Raw genomic sequence first — 19,071 nt, 5'->3', positions numbered from 1 at the left:
GGAAATAACTAGGGATTTCAACAAAAATGAAAACACCCAAACGGCTATCCGAACGGCTGCTGCTGCGCTGCACGACACGTATTGAATCTCAGGGAGCGTGGTGGTATGTGTGTGAAATGACTTTACCAACGCAACGGGTTCCCTCCTCATCTGTCATGAAGCCTGGTTGGCACACACACAGGAAGCTGCCGGGGGTGTTCTTGCAGCGGCCGTTGGAGCACAGTGACACAGACTCCAGGCATTCATCAACATCTGTCCACCGATGTAGCAAGGCAGGAGTCATGGGATGGAACATGGGTCAACTTGCTTAGAGACATACTGACATACTAATGGAAGTGGATTAAAGGATTAGGAGTATAGATAGTGTTCATTTCAAACCACCACTGTACCAAAGCGGTACCTAAATGATTATTCGACAGTATCTACAACATTCACACATAACTATTCATACATCAACAGAGGCCTCCAAAATGCTGAAAGGCTAGTTAAATCATTATATAGCACAAGTACATTCAGAGAAGCTTATAAGACATGGGTAGACCGTCATTGTAGGCCGTCATTGTAAATAAGAATTTGTTCTTAACTGACTTGTCTAGTTAAACAAAGGTTAAATAAAATGTAAAAAATATTCCCATTTACTGATGTAATTAAATGAATATATGTTCTGGGGCAAATGTGAAGAGTGAAAACCTAATCCAATCAGACCAAATGACAAAAAGAGTCCATTCCCATTGGTCTGATAAATGGACGTGACCTTTGACGTCTTGTTTCTTACCTACACAGGTGGTGTGTGTCTCGTCCATCTGGTAGCCCTTGTTACAGGCGCAGGTATAACCCTCCACAGTGTTGTAGCAGATCCCCTGGCCACAGATGTGAGGGTTGACCTGGCACTCATCCACCTCTGGCCGAGAGCGAGAGAGAGAGAAAGAGAGAAAGAGAGAGAGACCCAAATAGCAGGATTTTGAGTATGCATGCTGAACACAATCATGGAGGAAACCTCATGCTACTCTTCAAATACTAAATACATAAATACTGTTTCTATATGCGCAGCATAAACAAATATATTCCATTCCTGCAAATGGCCTTTCCTCTCCCTAGCCGATATTCTCATCAACTTCCCATTCATGGCTGCAAATGTGTTTCTGTATGACAGATATTGGCAAAGATTCAGCACGCTCAACCAACAACTGCTGATAAGCCAATGCTGATTAGCTTGGAAACCCCCTCTGACTTTAAATCTCGTAAGGTTCTTGAGCTGACGAACTTAAAGACATGCTCCGGAACTTTGCATTTTTTAAACCTCACGCTTTGGGCTGGATGTGTTAATGTTTAGTTCATGTCAATGTTTAGTTCATAAATGTATAATCTATGAGCAGAATTAATGTCTTACCTCAATTAGCCGCAAAATTCCTAGTTTGATAGCAACTGTTTCCTGGAAGTTGTGTGGCGCCATTTCCCCTACATTTTCCCCCACGTGGGCCAGCCCCCTAGCAATTCGAGTTCCAGCCAATGAGCTTCAGCCCCTCCCCATTTGAGAGACAGCTAGCAAGATGCACACACATCAGAGCGAGAGAGCGCAATAATGTGGTGTACATATCTGCACGTGACATAATATGCAATTTGTGTGGACCACTTTTGGCTTGTGAGCGCTACTTTCAGAACTACTAGCTAAAAAGTATACAAAAGTACCAGAGAATCTCTTTAAATGTGCAGAGTATTCACTCAAAAATGTATATGTTAGGCATTTGGGTCCAAGATACTAACCCTGACATTCTTGTACTCTCTGAAACTTGGTTAAAACAATGTATAGCTGAACACCGCAGCTCAATCAGGTGTAAGAATACCGACTGCACAGTAGCAGCTCACTTTGTTGAAGCTAAACATCCTATCTCCTCCCTCAAATACACAGGTATCGAGCATGTTACTCTATCAAGGAGAGGTAACATCGAGACCAGTTGCAGGCTCCTCAGAGGAGGAAAGGGAGGACCATCCTCCTCAGATACTTTCATAAAAATAAAAATAGTAAAACATTGGAAAAAGTTATCCTTATTAGATGAAACTATACTAAATATAAACACGTCACCAAATAATTGATTAAAACACACCATTTAGCAAATAAAGTCGACAGTAGCCTCAGCAGCACTCTGTAGGGTAGCACCATGGTGTAGCCGGAGGACAGATAGCTTCCGTTCGCCTCTGGGTACAATGACTTCAATACAAAACCTAGGAGGCTCTTGGTTCTCACACCCTTCCATGGACTGACTTACACAGTAATTATGACAACTCCCGGAGGACGTCCTCCAACCTATCAGAGCTCTTGCAGCATTAACTGACATGTTGTCCACCCAATCAAAGGATCAGAAAATGAATCTGGTACTGAAAGCATAAGCTACAGCTAGCTAGTACTGCAATGAATAAAATGTGATGAGTAGTTGACTCAAAGAGAGAGAAAGACAGTAGTTCATCAGGTTTGAACAAATTCATTTCTTCCAAAATAAAGGAGAAGCAAGAGAGAAAGAGAGAGAGAGACAGAGAGAGAGAGATGCAAATGCAGCTTGCTAGTTTAGCCTACTGAAACACACTGCTGAACCAGAGGGATGCTATGTTAGCTAGCTGGCTATGACTTTCCAACACAACACTGGAACTCTTCCAAGTCAAGGTAAGCTTTTGGTTTTACTAATTTATTGCCACAGGGGCCCGCCGGTGTAACTGTTTACTACTGTACACTAACGTTACTGCATGATTGTAGCAGGTTTACAAACGCGTAAGTTCTGTGGTGACAGCAATGTAGGCTGTGTGTAGTGGTTTGCCTTGGAAAGGTTTTTTTGCCTGGTCAAATACAGCTGATGGGTTGTGCATTGAAGTCCACACGCAAGGGAAGAGGTGAAAGGAGGTGAAAGGAGGAGAGCTCATAGATGCGAGAAATAATAAAACGTGGCTTCTATGAAACTGAACTGTGTCTACGCGTGATCAGGGGTGTATTTATTCCACCAAAAAATGTTTCGCAAACGTGAATAAATGGGGATAAACATACCTGAATTTGTCCAACAGAAACTCTTGTTTGCAACTGTTGTACTAATGATTACACTCTATATCAGCTAGATGCAGGCGATAATGTGCAAGGCGGTATTGAGTGTCACTGTCTGTCCATGTGTCACTGTCTGTCACCTCAAATTTGTCTTTCGACACACCTACGTTGTAAACTGTCATTCATAGGCTAGGTTGTAGCAACCTCATGATGGGTATAGCGAATATTTGAGTATCATGTAGTTGCCTAAACCTGTCGCTGTTACATTGAACTGGGTGAATGGAATAAGAATGATAGTCATCCAATATTCTGTAATAGAAATAAGGCCATGCTCATGAAAAAATAATCGTACTCCCTCATCTTAAATGGCACTGACCGCCACTGATCTGTACCCTACTACTACAGAGGGAGGCCTAATGGATCTCCTATCTAAAAACACTGACTCCTAGTGGTCTGAATATTGAATTTGACCTCAGGCCATTTCAACCCAATGAATTTTTTTGGCCCACAGTTTTTTAGCTTATACTGCATGTCATGTTTCCCATGTTGATGATGCTCATTATGCATTATGTTTGAACCACAACAAGGTATGAAATTAAGTAATGAAACAAAGATGAAAGTAAATGAAATGTAACAATAATGATTGTTGATATTAGCACAATGTATTCTATTATATCTAATCATGTTGACATAAGATTACGTAAATAATTGTCCGCATGTATTGACATGCTGTAAAGTATTTGTTTCATTGTTTTCCATCCCTCATTACCTTAATTACTATGACACACCCCTCACTGTGTTCATTGGTTCCACTAATTGCACTGCTAGTCTACATAACTGTATCAAGCAGTTACAATGTAACCCTGAAGACAGCACTGCGTTCCGAAATGTTGGTTCCTATACCCATTAAATGTTGGTTGCTATACCCATTAAATGTTGGTTCCTATACGCATTAAATGTTGGTTCCTATACCCATTAAATGTTGGTTCCTATACCCATTAAATGTTGGTTCCTATACCCATTAAATGTTGGTTCCTATACCCATTAAATGTTGGTTCCTGTACCCATTAAATGTTGGTTCCTATACCCATTAAATGTTGGTTCCTATACCCATTAAATGTTGGTTCCTATACCCATTAAATGTTGGTTCCTATACCCATTAAATGTTGGTTCCTGTACCCATTAAATGTTGGTTCCTATACCCATTAAATGTTGGTTCCTGTACCCATTAAATGTTGGTTCCTATACCCATTAAATGTTGGTTCCTATACCCATTAAATGTTGGTTCCTATACCCATTAAATGTTGGTTCCTATACCCATTAAATGTTTGGGAGTGTGCGACCTTCTTTCTTTCTTTTTTATAGCCCTATCCATATAGGCCAATTCCTACAAGTGTAAAGGGTTAAAGCCGTTAGATGTAGTTCACCACAGCGCACTTCGTTTTATAACGGGTGAGAGGTTTTGCACTCATCACTGCTTGCTCTATCAGAAAGTAGGCTGGCCCTCTTTGACCTCATGTAGGTCGAAACGCTGCATTTTGTAAAAACTCCCTCATTACCTGACATCTTTACTTACCCATAGAAGTATGAGTTACCATACCAGATCACAGGGATGGCTATCTAATGAAATTCCGTCTGTTGCTACAGACTTTTAGCTTTTAGTTTCTTTGCACCCAAGTATGGAACAATCTTCAGAGTTCCCTACAAATGGATGTATATGTGATTTTCGGACTATTTGCATTTACTGTTATTTTATTGTTGCTCTTTAATTATTTGTTATTATTCAATGTTCTTATTTTTCAATTTTATTTATGTATTTCTAAATGTTTTACTTCAGTTTATTTTGTAAATACTTTCCTCTTAAGGATCGGACCCTTTTTTTCAATTTTCGCCTAAAATAACATACCCAAATCTAACTGCCTGTAGCTCAGGACCTGAAGCAAGGACATGCATATTCTTGATACCACTTGAAAGGAAACACTTTGCAGTTTGTGGCAATGTGAATTTATGTAGGAGAATATAACACATTAGATCTGGTAAAAGATAATACAAAAAAAATGTTATTTAAATATTTTTTTTTATCGTCTTTGAAATGCAAAAGAAAGGCCACAATGTATTATTCCACTTTAGGCTCTATTTCGATTTTGGCCACTAGATGGCAGCATTGCATGTGCAAAGTTTTAAACTGATTTAATGAACCATTGTATTTCTGTTCAAATGTTGTATCAAGTCTGCCCAAATGTGCCTAATTGGTTTATTAATACATTTTCAAGTTCATAACGGTGCACTCTCCTCAATCACTGTAATAGCTACAGTAAATTGGACAGTGCAGTTAGATTAACAAGAATTGAAGCTTTCTTCCCATATCAGATATGTCTATGTCCTGGGAAATGTTCTTGTTACTAACATGCTAATCATATTAGCGCACGTTAGCTCAACTGTCCCATGGGGGGGGGCACAGATCTCGCAGAGGTTAACACTTCTTAAAAAAGGCATTGCCGGTTATAGGCTTGTAAGTAAGCATTTCACTGTAACGTCTACACCTATTGTATTCGGCGCATGTGATAAATACAATTTGATTTGATTTGATTTAAAAGTGTTGATTGGGGACCTCTTTGCTGTGGAATGTGACTGTTTTTCATGAGTGTGCTTTATTACATTTTTTGTATTCTCTTTGTATTTTGTATTTTCTGGTGTATTTCCTATGTGCAATTTGTAATTGTAAGATGCAAAACAGATCTTGGTCTCAATGGGACTCCCTGTTAAAATAAAGGTAAAATCCAAAAACCTACTCACTAGGTGCATCAATCGGTCTACTCAGACTCGACAAGAGGTCAGCTGTGGGAGATTGCCTTACATAACACAGTGGAAGAGTAGGGAATAGAGTGAATCATAGTGTCTAATGCCCATCAAAAGGGTCCAATATGCAGACATATTACAGAAGTGGGCCAATGGACCTATAGTTCCAGAGACTTAAGGACTCCATCATATAAGCCTGAAACTGCACAACTGTCCAATCACAGTGACTGAACGGTTTGCCATTTCAGAACTTGATGAGAAGAAGAGAAAATTAAAGGGGTATTAAATTAGTGGTGATAGATTATGAATATAGTACTTAAGAATTACAGTGTTACTGAGGAAATGGTAGTCAAAATGTCAGCAAGCTCGAGATCACATTAACAATACATTACGCATCCCTGCTTCTTCAAAGCTCAGCAGGCCAGTATGGTGGAATTACAAAGAATTTGAGTATTACTGTACAAATTTCAATAGGTGAGGTTTTATTGCTCAAATATGCTACAGTGGCATCTCCTCAGAAATACAGTTACATTAAATGACTGTTGTGTTTTATATAGGATTTAGGGAAGACATCAGCCAACCAGAAGAGGATGGGCTCCTGCTCTAGAGTCTGCTTCCTGTCAAGGTTTCTCCCCACCTAAGGAGATTTCCCTCATCCATTCGGTCAAGCGTTATATTTTAGCACTTTGTTACAAATGTATTTGTAAAATGCAGAATCATTTGATTGACTGATTGATTGATTGGTTGAGCTACAGAATGATTAGCGAGTGTAGTCGCTTTACATCTTAAAGAGCATCTCCGCCATGTTTACAATCAAACTATTGTTGTTTTGTAGAGGATGTGCTTTAAAAAGAAACGTCATGTAGAGAATGATTAGCAAGCGTTGAGTCACAGAGACCAGAGTCTGATCACAGTAAGGATGACAGGACGATTAAAAAAAAAGAGAGACGCAATTATGCATCACAGTTTACAGAGTATGTGTCATCAGGTGGCTTAATTGCTGTGGCTTCTTAATTTGGTGTCACCTTTCCGGGACACCAGGACGTAAAACGCTAAGATGAGAGCGGTCTGGGTGCTTGGATGTCCGCCTAGCAAATATAACTCCAAATACCCCAGCGGTCCCCTGATTGGTCCAGGTGCTTTTTGTGGGCCCGGAACCAGATAGTCCCACTCCCCTCCCTCCACACTTGTCTCCGTGCCGACACTATCTCTATTCTACTGCTCCCCCCTCTTCCTCGCCCAGGGTATCAAAACAGCTGCATTTCACACAAGTGGTTGCCTAGCGATGGCACAAATCACTGGCCTCACTGGCCTTTCCCTTCCGATTCAAATAACCACAGCAACAACATCTAAAATGGGAGTCTCTGAAATAAAACAATACAGGACCCAAATACATTTCTCTAAGGGTCAGGAGAGAAAGAAAAAGTTGCTCTGCATTTTCATTGGAGTGATTTGAAGCCTTTATGAGGATGTTGTTAGACCATTGTTAAACTATTCACAACTAGAAAGTGGAGAGAGAGACTTCAAGTTGCCATGGCCCCTCAACAGCAACACAGGATTCCTAAATATAGAAGAAGCCCGAAATACAACGGGGTAGAACCCCAAGGACAAAGAGAGGAGGTCCGGAAGAGTTAGAAAGTACCATGGTGCCAGTCTGCGTGCCTCTATTCATTCATGATTTTTACACAATCAGCTTGGGATAGCTTAGAGTTTGTAGCAGGGATAGAAGTTACTAACCGGTCAGCAGCACATTGACCAGTCGACTAAACTGTGTCCAGATGTCACGGTGTTACTGTGTGTCACTGTATGTCACTGTGGGCTCTTACCTGCTGACTGAGTCGGGGCGATGTCCTGGCCAGCGTTGGAGGGGAGGATCAGGGCTGGAGCAGGGGGAGACGTTTTCTCCACAACCTCTGCGAGACCAGGACAGATAGAGCCATGGGAGAGAACAGCGCAGTCAGACTTTCCGTGGTCTTTAAAATGAGTGTTTCAATGTTGAGTTATTGTCATGAAACTGTAACACGGAGCGCTGCAGAAATCAACAATCCCAGCGGACAGACATAAATCACTCTTCACCGTCAAGTGCTGAGCTGACAGTTGTTTAAAGATTTGTCCAGCTTGGATACATATTGAACCCTTTTTACAACAATTGAAACCTTGAGTTTGAATTAAGATAATCCTAAACTAGAGCCTGGAGAACACCAATCAGAAATGGCAGGTGCTCTTTCCACTATGACGATTAGACCTGTCACAAGGGAAAGAACATAATATATTTTTCAAACCCAACCCATTTTCATTTGTATTCTTTCAGGTAAAATTGACGGAAAAGCCCCAGTGGAGACCCACTTACATAGTGTACAGTACAGCGCCAAAACAACCATCATAATTAAATAACTTCCACGCTTTGCCCTGTGAGGGTGGGCACCAGCCCAGTGAGACTGAAATAGCAGCAGAGAGAGTAGAGGGGAAGGAAATGGATGAGACACCTGGGAAGGCCGGCTCCATCCTCATGGTAGAGACACCGGGAGAGAGCTGTGGCTGGCCAGCCTCGACCTCAACTACTGGCCTACTACTAGTAGCCTCCAGAATAACCAGCTCCTTGAAGGACAAAACACAAGACAAACACAGTATGGACCTCGGGGCTCAATGGACTGATCCGTATAGACATCTGAGGTTTCAGTGAGCAAGCGCCGCTCATGCACCGCTGTCATGCGTGAGCTCGTCATATAGGCCGCTCGGCGGTACACTAATTACAGATCAGCTTGCATGGCAGCTGAAGGAAGGAAAGTGCTTGAAAGGATTGTAGAGCAAGATGGTGGGAAGCGAAACATTTGTTGTCATTGAGCAGACAGGGTCTATAGAATGCCCAAGTCAGTTGTGTGGACTCCAACTTGACTTCAGCTTTTTAGACATTTGGAGTTTGTCAGAGTGTATTGCGCAACAGTGTTCACTTTACTCCACCCTTGTCAAAGAGCTTTTAAAGAGTTTCAAGCAGCTGAGTCTACTTTACCTCTGAAAGAACCAAGACCAGGTAATGTAAAAGAGAGCTTCTATATTTACATAATTCAAAAGTCATAATACAATACTAAATCCATTACAGAAAGGTTTCCGGACTGTTCAGTATTTGAGGCTCTTAGGCTGCATTTAAACATAAAGCCCGATTCTGATCAGATGCTCAATTACTGGCTAAAGAGCTGATCTGATTGGTCAACTGACCAATTTGTGGAAAAAGATCAGAATTGGGCTGCCTGAGTAAACGCAGCCTTACAGTATGAGGCTGGACAAAAGCGCAAAGAGCAAAGTCTTACCAGCTGTGAACAGCATTGTTCCACTGTGAATGCTTTAAGTGCGCTTAGGCTGAAAGCATGGAGCATTGATTGGCTCAAAGTCATGCAGCGGTGATGCCGACTTCATGCAGAGGTGATGCTGCAGGCTGCTTCTGCAGGTTGCTGCCATAGAGGCTGAAGGACGAATACTTCTCGTTGCATGCGAGAAAGCTTATTTATTTTCTGTTGGTTTTTTTGCAGAAGAAACCCAACCTACCTGCTCAGGAGCATCTGTGGCAACTGGCCATGAAGATCATATAAAAACAAAAACAACAAAAAGAGTGAGACCGTTTGAAAGCACAAGGCTGGATATACCTGCCCTTGACTACCAAGGTTTGTCAGAGACAAGTACATCATTTAATTGTATTTTTTAGGGCAACATTCACATTATAGTTCTCCTTTAAAATATAGTCAGGCTTTTGAATACATCAATAAACCCGGGCCAGAGAGGATCAATGATTTGCAATCCATAAGACTGTCACATTCACTGGTACTGTTAGCTGTTCATGACCACATCAACACGTGATATTTTTCATGGACGACGTACAAATGTTAATCAGTAACAAGGATGCTCCGCTAACACCTTATTTTAAACACTGGCCAAATACCATGTCATAACTCAACCCTCTTGCCTTTTTACGGAGGTCATAAAAAACCAACGGTATTGTTATGAACGAAGCATAACATTCAGCGTAAAATAAATTCCCTCCACCAGGGTTCATAGACCCTTGTGTCACGCAAACACTAATCAACACAGGTTTGGCAGTGACTTTCTCCTCTTATTGTTTGTCTGAGTCTGTCCTCGGCATTGGATCCTCTGTGCTCAAGAGAAGTTGAGCTGTAGTTTGCATAAGTCTGTGCACTCTACCGCTGGCCAAGTTTCTCTTTCCCCTCAGTGGCCGCCAAGCATGTCCCGAACAATAAAAGAGAGGAACTCCATCTCTCCTCTCAGAATCCAGCGGTTTGAGTGGTGAGGGCAAGCCAAAGCGTGTGAATCCTCATCATCCCATCTAGGGTGGAACTGAGTTGGTGTCTGGGTGAGAGATGTTTTTAAAGACCCCCACACACTCACGCATACAAATCGGTTCTGTCTTTTGTTTCACTTATGTGCTGCCTTTTGTTGAAGGGTGGATTACGAAAAAGTGCGCTGGCACTGAAGGTACACGATATTCCACATATCAAAACAGGACAGCATAGTGAAAAGACAAAAGCATGGCCCCGGGGCCCATGTGTTACAGTCTATGATGCCAAATTCCACAGAGCACTCTATTTGAATTCTAAAAGACCAAGCAACTCCCAGCTATGAGTCACACTGAGTCCCAGCTCATCTCAATGTTCTGTCTCTGTCTTTCTGGAGTACATTAGTAAAGATGGCTGCTCTTCTACTGGTGCTTGCTGTGTGATGTTGACTCAGCTGGTATAGAGGGAATTGTGTGATGTTGACTCTCCTGGTATAGAGGGAATTGTGTGATGTTGACTCTCCTGGTATTGAGGGAATTGTGTGATGTTGACTCTCCTGGTATAGAGGGAATTGTGTGATGTTGACTCCCCTGGTATAGAGGGAATTGTGTGATGTTGACTCTCCTGGTATAGAGGGAATTGCGTGATGTTGACTCCCCTGGTATAGAGGGAATTGTGTGATGTTGACTCACCTGGTACAGAGGGAATTGTGTGATGTTGACTCACCTGGTACAGAGGGAATTGTGTGATGTTGACTCTCCTGGTACAGAGGGAATTGTGTGATGTTGACTCTCCTGGTACAGAGGGAATTGTGTGATGTTGACTCACCTGGAATAGAGGGAAGCTGTCTCTCAGTGACGCTCAAGGCCTCCACTGGTTTCTCGGGTGTCGGGAAGGGCAGAGGCGGGGCCACAGGCTCTTGGTGGGTGATCATTGGCTTGTTGATGGTCTCAGGTTGGCTGGGAAGTTTGGGTAGTTGATTGGATGGTTTGGGCTTGTAAGAGCCTGTGACAGTGTAGCCCATCCCACCAGGGCATATCTCCTTGAATTTAGCTAAAAATGTTAAAAGAAAAATAAGTACATCTATTCTTTACTCAAGAAAAAAAAAACACATCAGAAACCACTTCCATCCCAAAAAAACAGATCGAAATGGCCACATGAAATATATTTACTTCACATAATTCATAGCTATATGACTAATTTGATTGATATTTTATTTTATGTACCTCATATGTAAAGTACAATAAGTTAGGTTAGGTTTTTGTTGAAGCCGATTCACCATGTGTATATAATTCTCGGAGTTCTTTCCGAACTCCACAGACAGTGCATTCAGAAAGTATTCAGACCCCTTGACTTTTTCCACATTTTGTTACGTTACAGCCTTATTCTAAAATAGATGAAATAAAAAAATCCTCATCCATCTACACACAATACCCCATAATGACAAAGTGAAAACAGGTTTATATTTTAGCAAATGTATTACAAATAAAAAAGTATTCAGACCCTTTGCTATGTGACTCGAAATTGAGCTCAGGTGCATCCTGTTACCATTGATCATCCTTGACATGTTTCTACAACTTGATTGGAGTCCACCTGTGGTAAATTCAATTGATTGGACATGATTTGGAAAGGCACACACCTGTCTATATAAGGTCCCACAGTTGACAGAGAATGTCATAGCAAAAACCAAGCCATGAGGTTGAAAGAGCTCCGAGACAGGATTGTGTCAAGGCACAGATCTGGGGAAGGGTACCAAAAAATGTCTGCAGCATTGAGGTCCCAAGAACACAGTGGCCTCCATTATTCTTAAATGTATGAAGTTTGGAACCACCAAGACTCTCACTAGAGCTGGCCACCCGGCTAAACTTAGCAATCGGGGGAGAAGGGCCTTGGTCAGGGAGGTGACCAAGAACCCAATGGTCACTCTGACAAAGCTCCAGTTCCTTTGTGGAGATGGGAGAACTTTCCAGGACAACCATCTCTGCAGCACTCCAACAATCAGGCCTCTATGGTAAAGTGGCCAGACGGAAGCCATTCCTCAGTAAAAGGCACATGACAGCCCACTTGGAGTTTGCCAAAAGGCACCTAAAGACTTTCAGACCATGAGAAACAAGATTCTCTGGTCTGATGAAACCAAGATTGAACTCTTTGGCCTGAATGCAAAGCATCACATCTGGAAGAAACCTGACACCATCCCTACTGTGAAGCATGGTGGTGGCAGCATCATGCTGTGGGGATGTTTTTCAGTGGCAGGGACTGGGAGACTAGTCTGGATCGAGGGAAAGATGAACGGACCAAAGTACATAGAGTACATAAAACCTTCTCCAGAGTGCTCAGGACCTCAGACTGGGGCAAAGATTCACCTTCCAAGAGGACAACGAGCCTAAGCACACAGCCAAGACAACACAAGAGTGGCTTCAGGACAAGTCTCTGAATGTCCTTGAGTGGCCCAGCCAGAGCCCAGCCAATTGCAGTTAAACCACTACATTGATCGTGAAACAAATATATCAGATCAAACAGTAACTAATCCAGCTACCTTGGTAAACATTCCAACAAACGAAGAAAAACACATTGAAAGAGATACCTTAAAAAACCCTGCACTTCACATCAAGGTTAGTCCTGAAATGATTACACTAATCCTATATGTCTACTCAAGTTGATTTCCTGATTAAGGAGCACAAGTCTATAATTTACTCTTATAACAGCTCTTAATCTTACCCACAGAAATGTTCTCACATGGGGAAAAATGGACCCCGTTCCAAGATATCATCCTCTAACTCTACCACCCACACTCTCTATAACAACCTGCTGTACCAAACTGCAAACCTGGAGGATCTGGCAACCAAAGGAATCTGGCAACCCAGATTAATTTGACTGGTGTTGTTAATTAGGTCAAACGAGGTCATTTAGTAATGTCTCTCGGAGCCCAGACAGACAATACAGGCACAGACGAAGAAAAGGGTTAGACTTGTTCCCAGATAAACTCCCAGGTCTAATGGAATGTTTGGCTCGACGTCATAAATGAAATAAGACAGACCTTTTTGAGTGGAAGTGTGAGGACTCAGCGAACAGCTTCTATCTATTTAGTGTGGCTGTGGTCCACATGATCTGCAGGCGTCTGCTATTGTATCACCAAGGCGAACACTGACCATAAAACCCGTACAGACTGCACTGACAGAGGGGGAGCCGTGGTGGAGTAAGGGGAGACACAGTGGGAGTGTGGTGGTGGTGGTGGGGATTTAACTGTATCTAAAAGCATCTACTTGGCAAAGCAGTTAACCACATGCACACAGAGAGAGAGAGAGAGAGAGAGAGCGAATGTCTGTGGGGGGGTCGGATGAATGAATGCCATTGGTCCCATATTTCCATCTCTCAGTGTGAGATTGGTGGAATAGATGGATGGGTAGAGGTGTAGTCTGCCTGGAGCTCAGAGGTGCCGGCGTTGGGGACCTTACCTGTTCCTGGCAGTGGGCACTTGTCGCAGCGCGGGCCCCAGGCCTTGCCCACACTGCAGCAGCACAGCTGTTTGCTCAGCTGAGCAGGCACCGGGTGCAAACACTGCTTCCCCGAACTGACCAATCGGAAACAAGCCCCTTTCTCCTCGTGGACGGCAGGGGTGTCAGCTGAAGAGGTGTGGCGGAGGGTGGAGGGAGAGGGGAGAGGTGAGGTGCGCCACAGTGGGGGGGAGACACATACATGGGGGAGAGAAGAGAAATAAAGAGAAGAGAAATAAAGAAGTCCCCCTTCACCGGAATCCCCCCGCCCAACACAGAGTCCAGTAGTCACACATTTATAACAACGACATCAAAAATACCAAGAAGATTGTGAAACATCTCGGCGTAGTTAGCCGCTACCGCTGAGACATTTCATATCTTCCACGCAGGATTTTTGAGCAATGAAGAAAGTGTTGACTGAACTAAACGCTCAAACACAAAACACACGCGACACATGCAACATCGAAAGCTCTTTGGGTGGACACACACTGAGCGCTTCATGCCGTTGCTTCATGCACTAGTTAGCAAAGTCAAATGCTGACTGAAATAACAGCATGCAGTCGGGTTGGTTGAGTGTTTCTGAATGGTGCCCATCATGAGGGGTTTAAGCAGCTCAAATCCTGAAGTGGGGGAGCAGGAGTGGAAACTGTGGCATGGCAAGGCACCAACGGAACAAAGACTCTAAGGCTTTGACCTCCAAGTAGAGCTAGAGCCATACGATGTTCTTTCAGCATTTCTTCCTTTTTCAATTGGTAAGTCATCCTATCAACGGCAAATCAGTGCTAACACAAATGGACCATGACGCTCCTTTATTTCTCTCTCACAACAGTCTCCAAAACCTAAAATGTGACTATGTTGTACCGTTCAGACCAAAAGCAGGCATTAATGAGTTAATGCACGAGTTTACAAGACATCATTCCAACAACAGTGAAAGGTAATAGCCTTTTCTTTACCAATTCCTGTACAAAAGGTCACAAAGGCTTGTTCCAAAGTTTTAATTCCTGTAACATTTTCCCCTTCAGGCAGTTTGCGTGGTGCATTGATATTCGTCAAAACAGGCTGAAGGAGTTCTCAGGTTTCCAGTCATTATGTTGACAAAGCTGAGCGTGTGTGAGCGTGTGTGAGCGTGTGTGAGCGTGTGTGTGTGTGTGTGTTACTGTTGGAAAGGAGGGCTCAAACCGCTGAACCACTGTCCCCCCCAAACCCTCTACAAAAATTGTGACGGCGCCTCTGAGTCTCACACTTCACAGCTCGGACACACGGCGGAAATCGTGCATGACAGGCAGCAATAATTTTCGCTGTAGTCTCCACTCACTTCCCCAAACTCCATCCACCCCCCTCCTCCCTCCTTCTTACCACCAACAGTAAAGTTGCCACCAATTAATACCAGTGACTCCAACTCCCTGATGTGGCAGCACCACCGTGTTTAACACACTTGAGTCTTTTAGAGTCTCAGAGACGGTCCAGCTAAAAGTGCTATGGCTTGGCTATTGGGTTCAGTTGCTAAAGGCTAAACTAGAGCAGTCCCATGAATAAGCCAGTGAATGCCTCAATGATAGGATCTCTCCCTTTGTCAGATGTTGGGAGGTAGCCCAGTAGAGGGTAGTGGAGAGATGAGATTGCTGGGGTTCTGTTAGATTGCCCTGGACGGCCCTCCCTCCATTCAGTTGCTGTATTTGTGTCCCATCAAGTCACTCTATTTTGGAGCTTGATCACGTGTGGTTTGTGAACTTCAAGCAGTCATTATTTTAACCTTTTGGTCAAGAATTTGTCTAAAATTGCAGTCTTGCACCAGTGGAATGTTTGATGACGTGTCAAAATCTCCAAATACAAATTAGTCAGAGATATTTTAAGTGCTACGCATGGAATGCATTGGTTTATTTTTGTTCTACGTTTAGTTGGACACAGGATGTACATGTCTGTAAATGTCAAGTGTCATTCTGTGGTACACTAGGGCATTATTAGTGGCGCTCACAATGGGTACGCCAGTTTTGGTTGGTTACTGTTGCGGTCATGCACATTATAAGCCAATCAACACGCAAAGGCGCAGTACAGGGGAGGGTCAGGCTATATCCTGGTCCTTCATCAACACCAATATGTTTCTCTCCGAACTCCACTCTGCTTTTCAGCTCAGTAGAGAGACAGAGTAACTCAGTAACTCAACACACACAGTGAGGGGAGAAGTCTAGAACATTGGGGGTTCAATGACAGGCAACATATGCAGGGGAGGGGGCAGACACAATGGCTGATGTCACTGATGAATTTCAAACGCCTCCTTTTTCCATGTAAGAACAAAACGGTAGCAAGGCTCCTTGCCGTAGCCAGTGATGTTGATGAATGGCCACTCAGGTTTCATTAGCAATGAGATAAATAGAGGGGAACCAGGAAGAGAAAAAAACCGAGAATGACAACGCACACACACACACACACACACACACACACACACACACACACACACACACACACACACACACACACACACACACACACACACACACACACACACACACACACACACACACACACACACACACACACAGTGGTCGGACAAGGAGAGACAACGAGCCGACAGGGAAACACATGTTAGACCAGATTATATTGGAACAGTGATTAAAGGCCATCACTGTTCAATCGCTCTCCGACCAAAAACCCAGAGAACATAGAATCAGGTCAATAGGATTTTAATCCCTCAACCCTCCCTCTTTCCCTCTCCTCCCTCCCTCCCTCCCTCCCTCTCTCCATCCGTCCCTCCTTCTGTCCCTCCCTCTTTCAGTGGAGAGAAATGAGATCTGTTGTTTTTTCAAATGCTGTGCCTTGTGTTCCATGCTCTGAGGGGAATCTGATTAATATGATAAACACCATGCTTTTCATCCATGCATTTTCATCTGTTCCCACATTCGTATGCATTTCATCAAAACACAGCCTTTGCAGTACGATTTGCGGCATTCACAACATTCTTAGACTGCAATCCAGACTGGATGGGCTCAATTAATACAAATTCAAAGAAATGTATGGGAAACGTATGATCTGCAACAGAACAACAAGGAGAGGAACAAAGTAATGCACTGTTGATATACATGTTACTGTTTATTACACAGTACAGAAAGGAACATGAGCTGAATGTGCATAGAATAGAGTTGTGTGCCAAACACAGCAACTCCACCGATTAGCATCATTTTATTTGTTTCTATGCATGAGTTTGTATAATAGCTCATAACCCCGGTGTAGCCGCAGAACCCCGGTGTAGCCGCAGAACCCCGGTGTAGCCGCAGAACCCCGGTGTAGCCACTACATAACTGTTGTGGTCCAAGGCAGCCCCGTAGTTCTAGGTTATTCATGTGGAGTTGAAGAGACAGTTTCAGGTCTCAGGCATAAATCCTGGTTATGTAGTAACCTTACAGAAGAGCAGGTTGATTTCCTCAGCTTCATGCTTTATGTCCTCAGGGGTTTGTTTACTGGTTCACTGCAGCTGGGCTATGTCAGCCAGTCTCTAGAGCAGGGTTTCCCAAACTCGGTCCTCGGGACCCCAAGAGGTGCACGTTTTAGTTTTTTGCCCTGGCACTACACAGCTGATTCAAATAATCAACTAATCCTCAAGCTTTGATCATTTGAATCAGCTGTGTAGGGTTAGGGCAAAAAAACTAAACATGCACCTCTTGGGGTCCCGAGGACCGAGTTTGGGAAACCCTGCTCTAGAGACAAACTTGTTCAGGAAGCAACAGCAGGGTAGACATAATATGTCCGGCTGGAAGAAGGTCAACAGAATGCTCTCCCCAGTACTCTTCCTCATAACAGGAGACAAGGAGACTTTGTATCCCCTTCCAACTCAGCTGCCTCTTAGCTGTTTACATATATCTGGTTCATTTCTTCTGGTATCCAGTTTACAAGCGCAGTTTGTTATTGAGAGGGCTAAACACGAAGCATGTGTCTGAGTTATGTATCAAAAAGAGAGCTTTGTTTCCCCCTAATTCTGCTCAACAGGACACATATTTTCACTTTCTGTTTGCAAAGTGAAAAGCAGAACCAGTAACAGCAGCATCGTGTAAACAGAGAGTGTGCTTGACGCCTGACACTAAGTGGATCATGTCATGACAAGAGCAGCATCACATCGCCGTGTGGTACTCTAACACCAGCCGACAGCATGATATCCTTCCGTGTAAGTCATGAATATTTCAGCGGCTCCATCACGTCCAGGTTCAGATCACAGGAGGCTCTGCTGTGCTCTGTAAAAGAATCACTAATCAGGGGCAGAGACGTCATTCCCAGTGACATTTCCCCTGGGGTGGGGTGAATGAGGGTGTTCCTTCCTGCCCTACAGGATAGATGATCCAAATCCCCTTTCTTTCTCAGGCAGATCTCAAGAGGAGAAAGATGTTTGCGTTAACATTCTTTTCTATGACACCCTCTGTCGGGAATATCAATGAATGGCAATTATCATCTACGGGACGCGGCGTGTACTCAAACACGTCTCCACTGGTGGTTTCACAGTTTCCACACCTGCACCGCTCCTCTGAGCCGCGCCCACCTGCGCTGTCAATCACCGCACTGACAGAATAATTACCCACAAGGCAATAAAACGGCCCAGCGGTGAACCGAGTGGAGGAGAGGTGAATTCACTATTTCTGGCCCCTTGGGGCCCCACGGACAGCGGCCAATTGTCTCTGATGACACATGGAGAAATGTGTCATGCTGGGTTGAGGAGATGCATAGGAGCACAGCTACCATTGGAAATGAGACCCTGGTCTAAATGGGTTCCCCATGTTAAATAAAGTTGAATAAATCACTGCTCACTCATTACCTTAATCACTTTGTACTCAGATCCGCTGCCTGGGCTGGAACCAGAGCGTGTGAGCAGAGTGAAGCAAGTTGCACACCGCTGTCTTTTCAGATTCCACAATGATTCTTTAGTTGTGGACACCACATCACCGCACTCCCTCTCTTGCTCTGGGTCCTCATCTTTGTAAGTCACCTTGATTTTTCACCTGTGTGTTTTATCAGTTTCTTTATGAAAATATTTAGCGAACTCCATGAGAGTAGCTAAAGCATGGGGTTGCAGCCGCACACATGTAGACTACAAACGTATGCTCCTCCGGGCATGCCCAGAGCTCGTGAAGCGAACGCTACTGGAGTGAAATTGGAGCGGGCGAGAAGGCCGATGCTCCAGCCTTTGGGAATCTCGCTCCCTGCTCTAGGTCAAATTGGACACGCTCCAGCTCCGCTCACATACTCTGGCTGGGACGCACCTGCGCATTAGCCCCCACAACATTCAGCAGTGCCTGAGAAGTGCTAAACTAGAGTATGTGGGAGGGAGATTGGCTTGTCCAAGTGAAATCATACTGAACTTGACCATGCCTAAGACCACACCTTGCCCTACCCTCACCGCTTCAGAACTCAAATGGCTCACTAGGGAATTTAATCAGAACATGGATCAGACCGGGACCAAACCGACTCCACACAACTTTAA

At 43.7% G+C, this 19,071-nt stretch overlaps 1 protein-coding gene across 1 annotated transcript in view; it reads right to left on the bottom strand.

Moving 5' to 3' along the window:
- The window catches only part of LOC100380761 (latent-transforming growth factor beta-binding protein 1), a 117,210-nt gene that overhangs the window by 30,886 nt on the left and 67,253 nt on the right, over window positions 1–19,071 (bottom strand). The window contains exons 10-16 of the mRNA XM_082964495.1: window positions 13,569–13,908; window positions 10,942–11,166; window positions 9,371–9,393; window positions 8,314–8,425; window positions 7,654–7,740; window positions 776–901; window positions 127–252 (exon numbers count right to left, since the gene is read on the bottom strand). Of these exons, the coding sequence (XP_082820621.1) occupies window positions 127–252; window positions 776–901; window positions 7,654–7,740; window positions 8,314–8,425; window positions 9,371–9,393; window positions 10,942–11,166; window positions 13,569–13,908 (1,039 nt within the window). The remainder of the gene's footprint in view (window positions 1–126; window positions 253–775; window positions 902–7,653; window positions 7,741–8,313; window positions 8,426–9,370; window positions 9,394–10,941; window positions 11,167–13,568; window positions 13,909–19,071) is intronic.

The sequence above is a fragment of the Salmo salar genome, chromosome 01 (assembly GCF_965601325.2).
Source record: "Salmo salar chromosome 01, fSalSal1, whole genome shotgun sequence".
Lineage (NCBI taxonomy): Eukaryota > Metazoa > Chordata > Actinopteri > Salmoniformes > Salmonidae > Salmo > Salmo salar.
The sequence above is the reverse complement of the archived record's forward strand: the minus strand, read 5'-3'. Positions and strand labels throughout refer to the sequence as shown.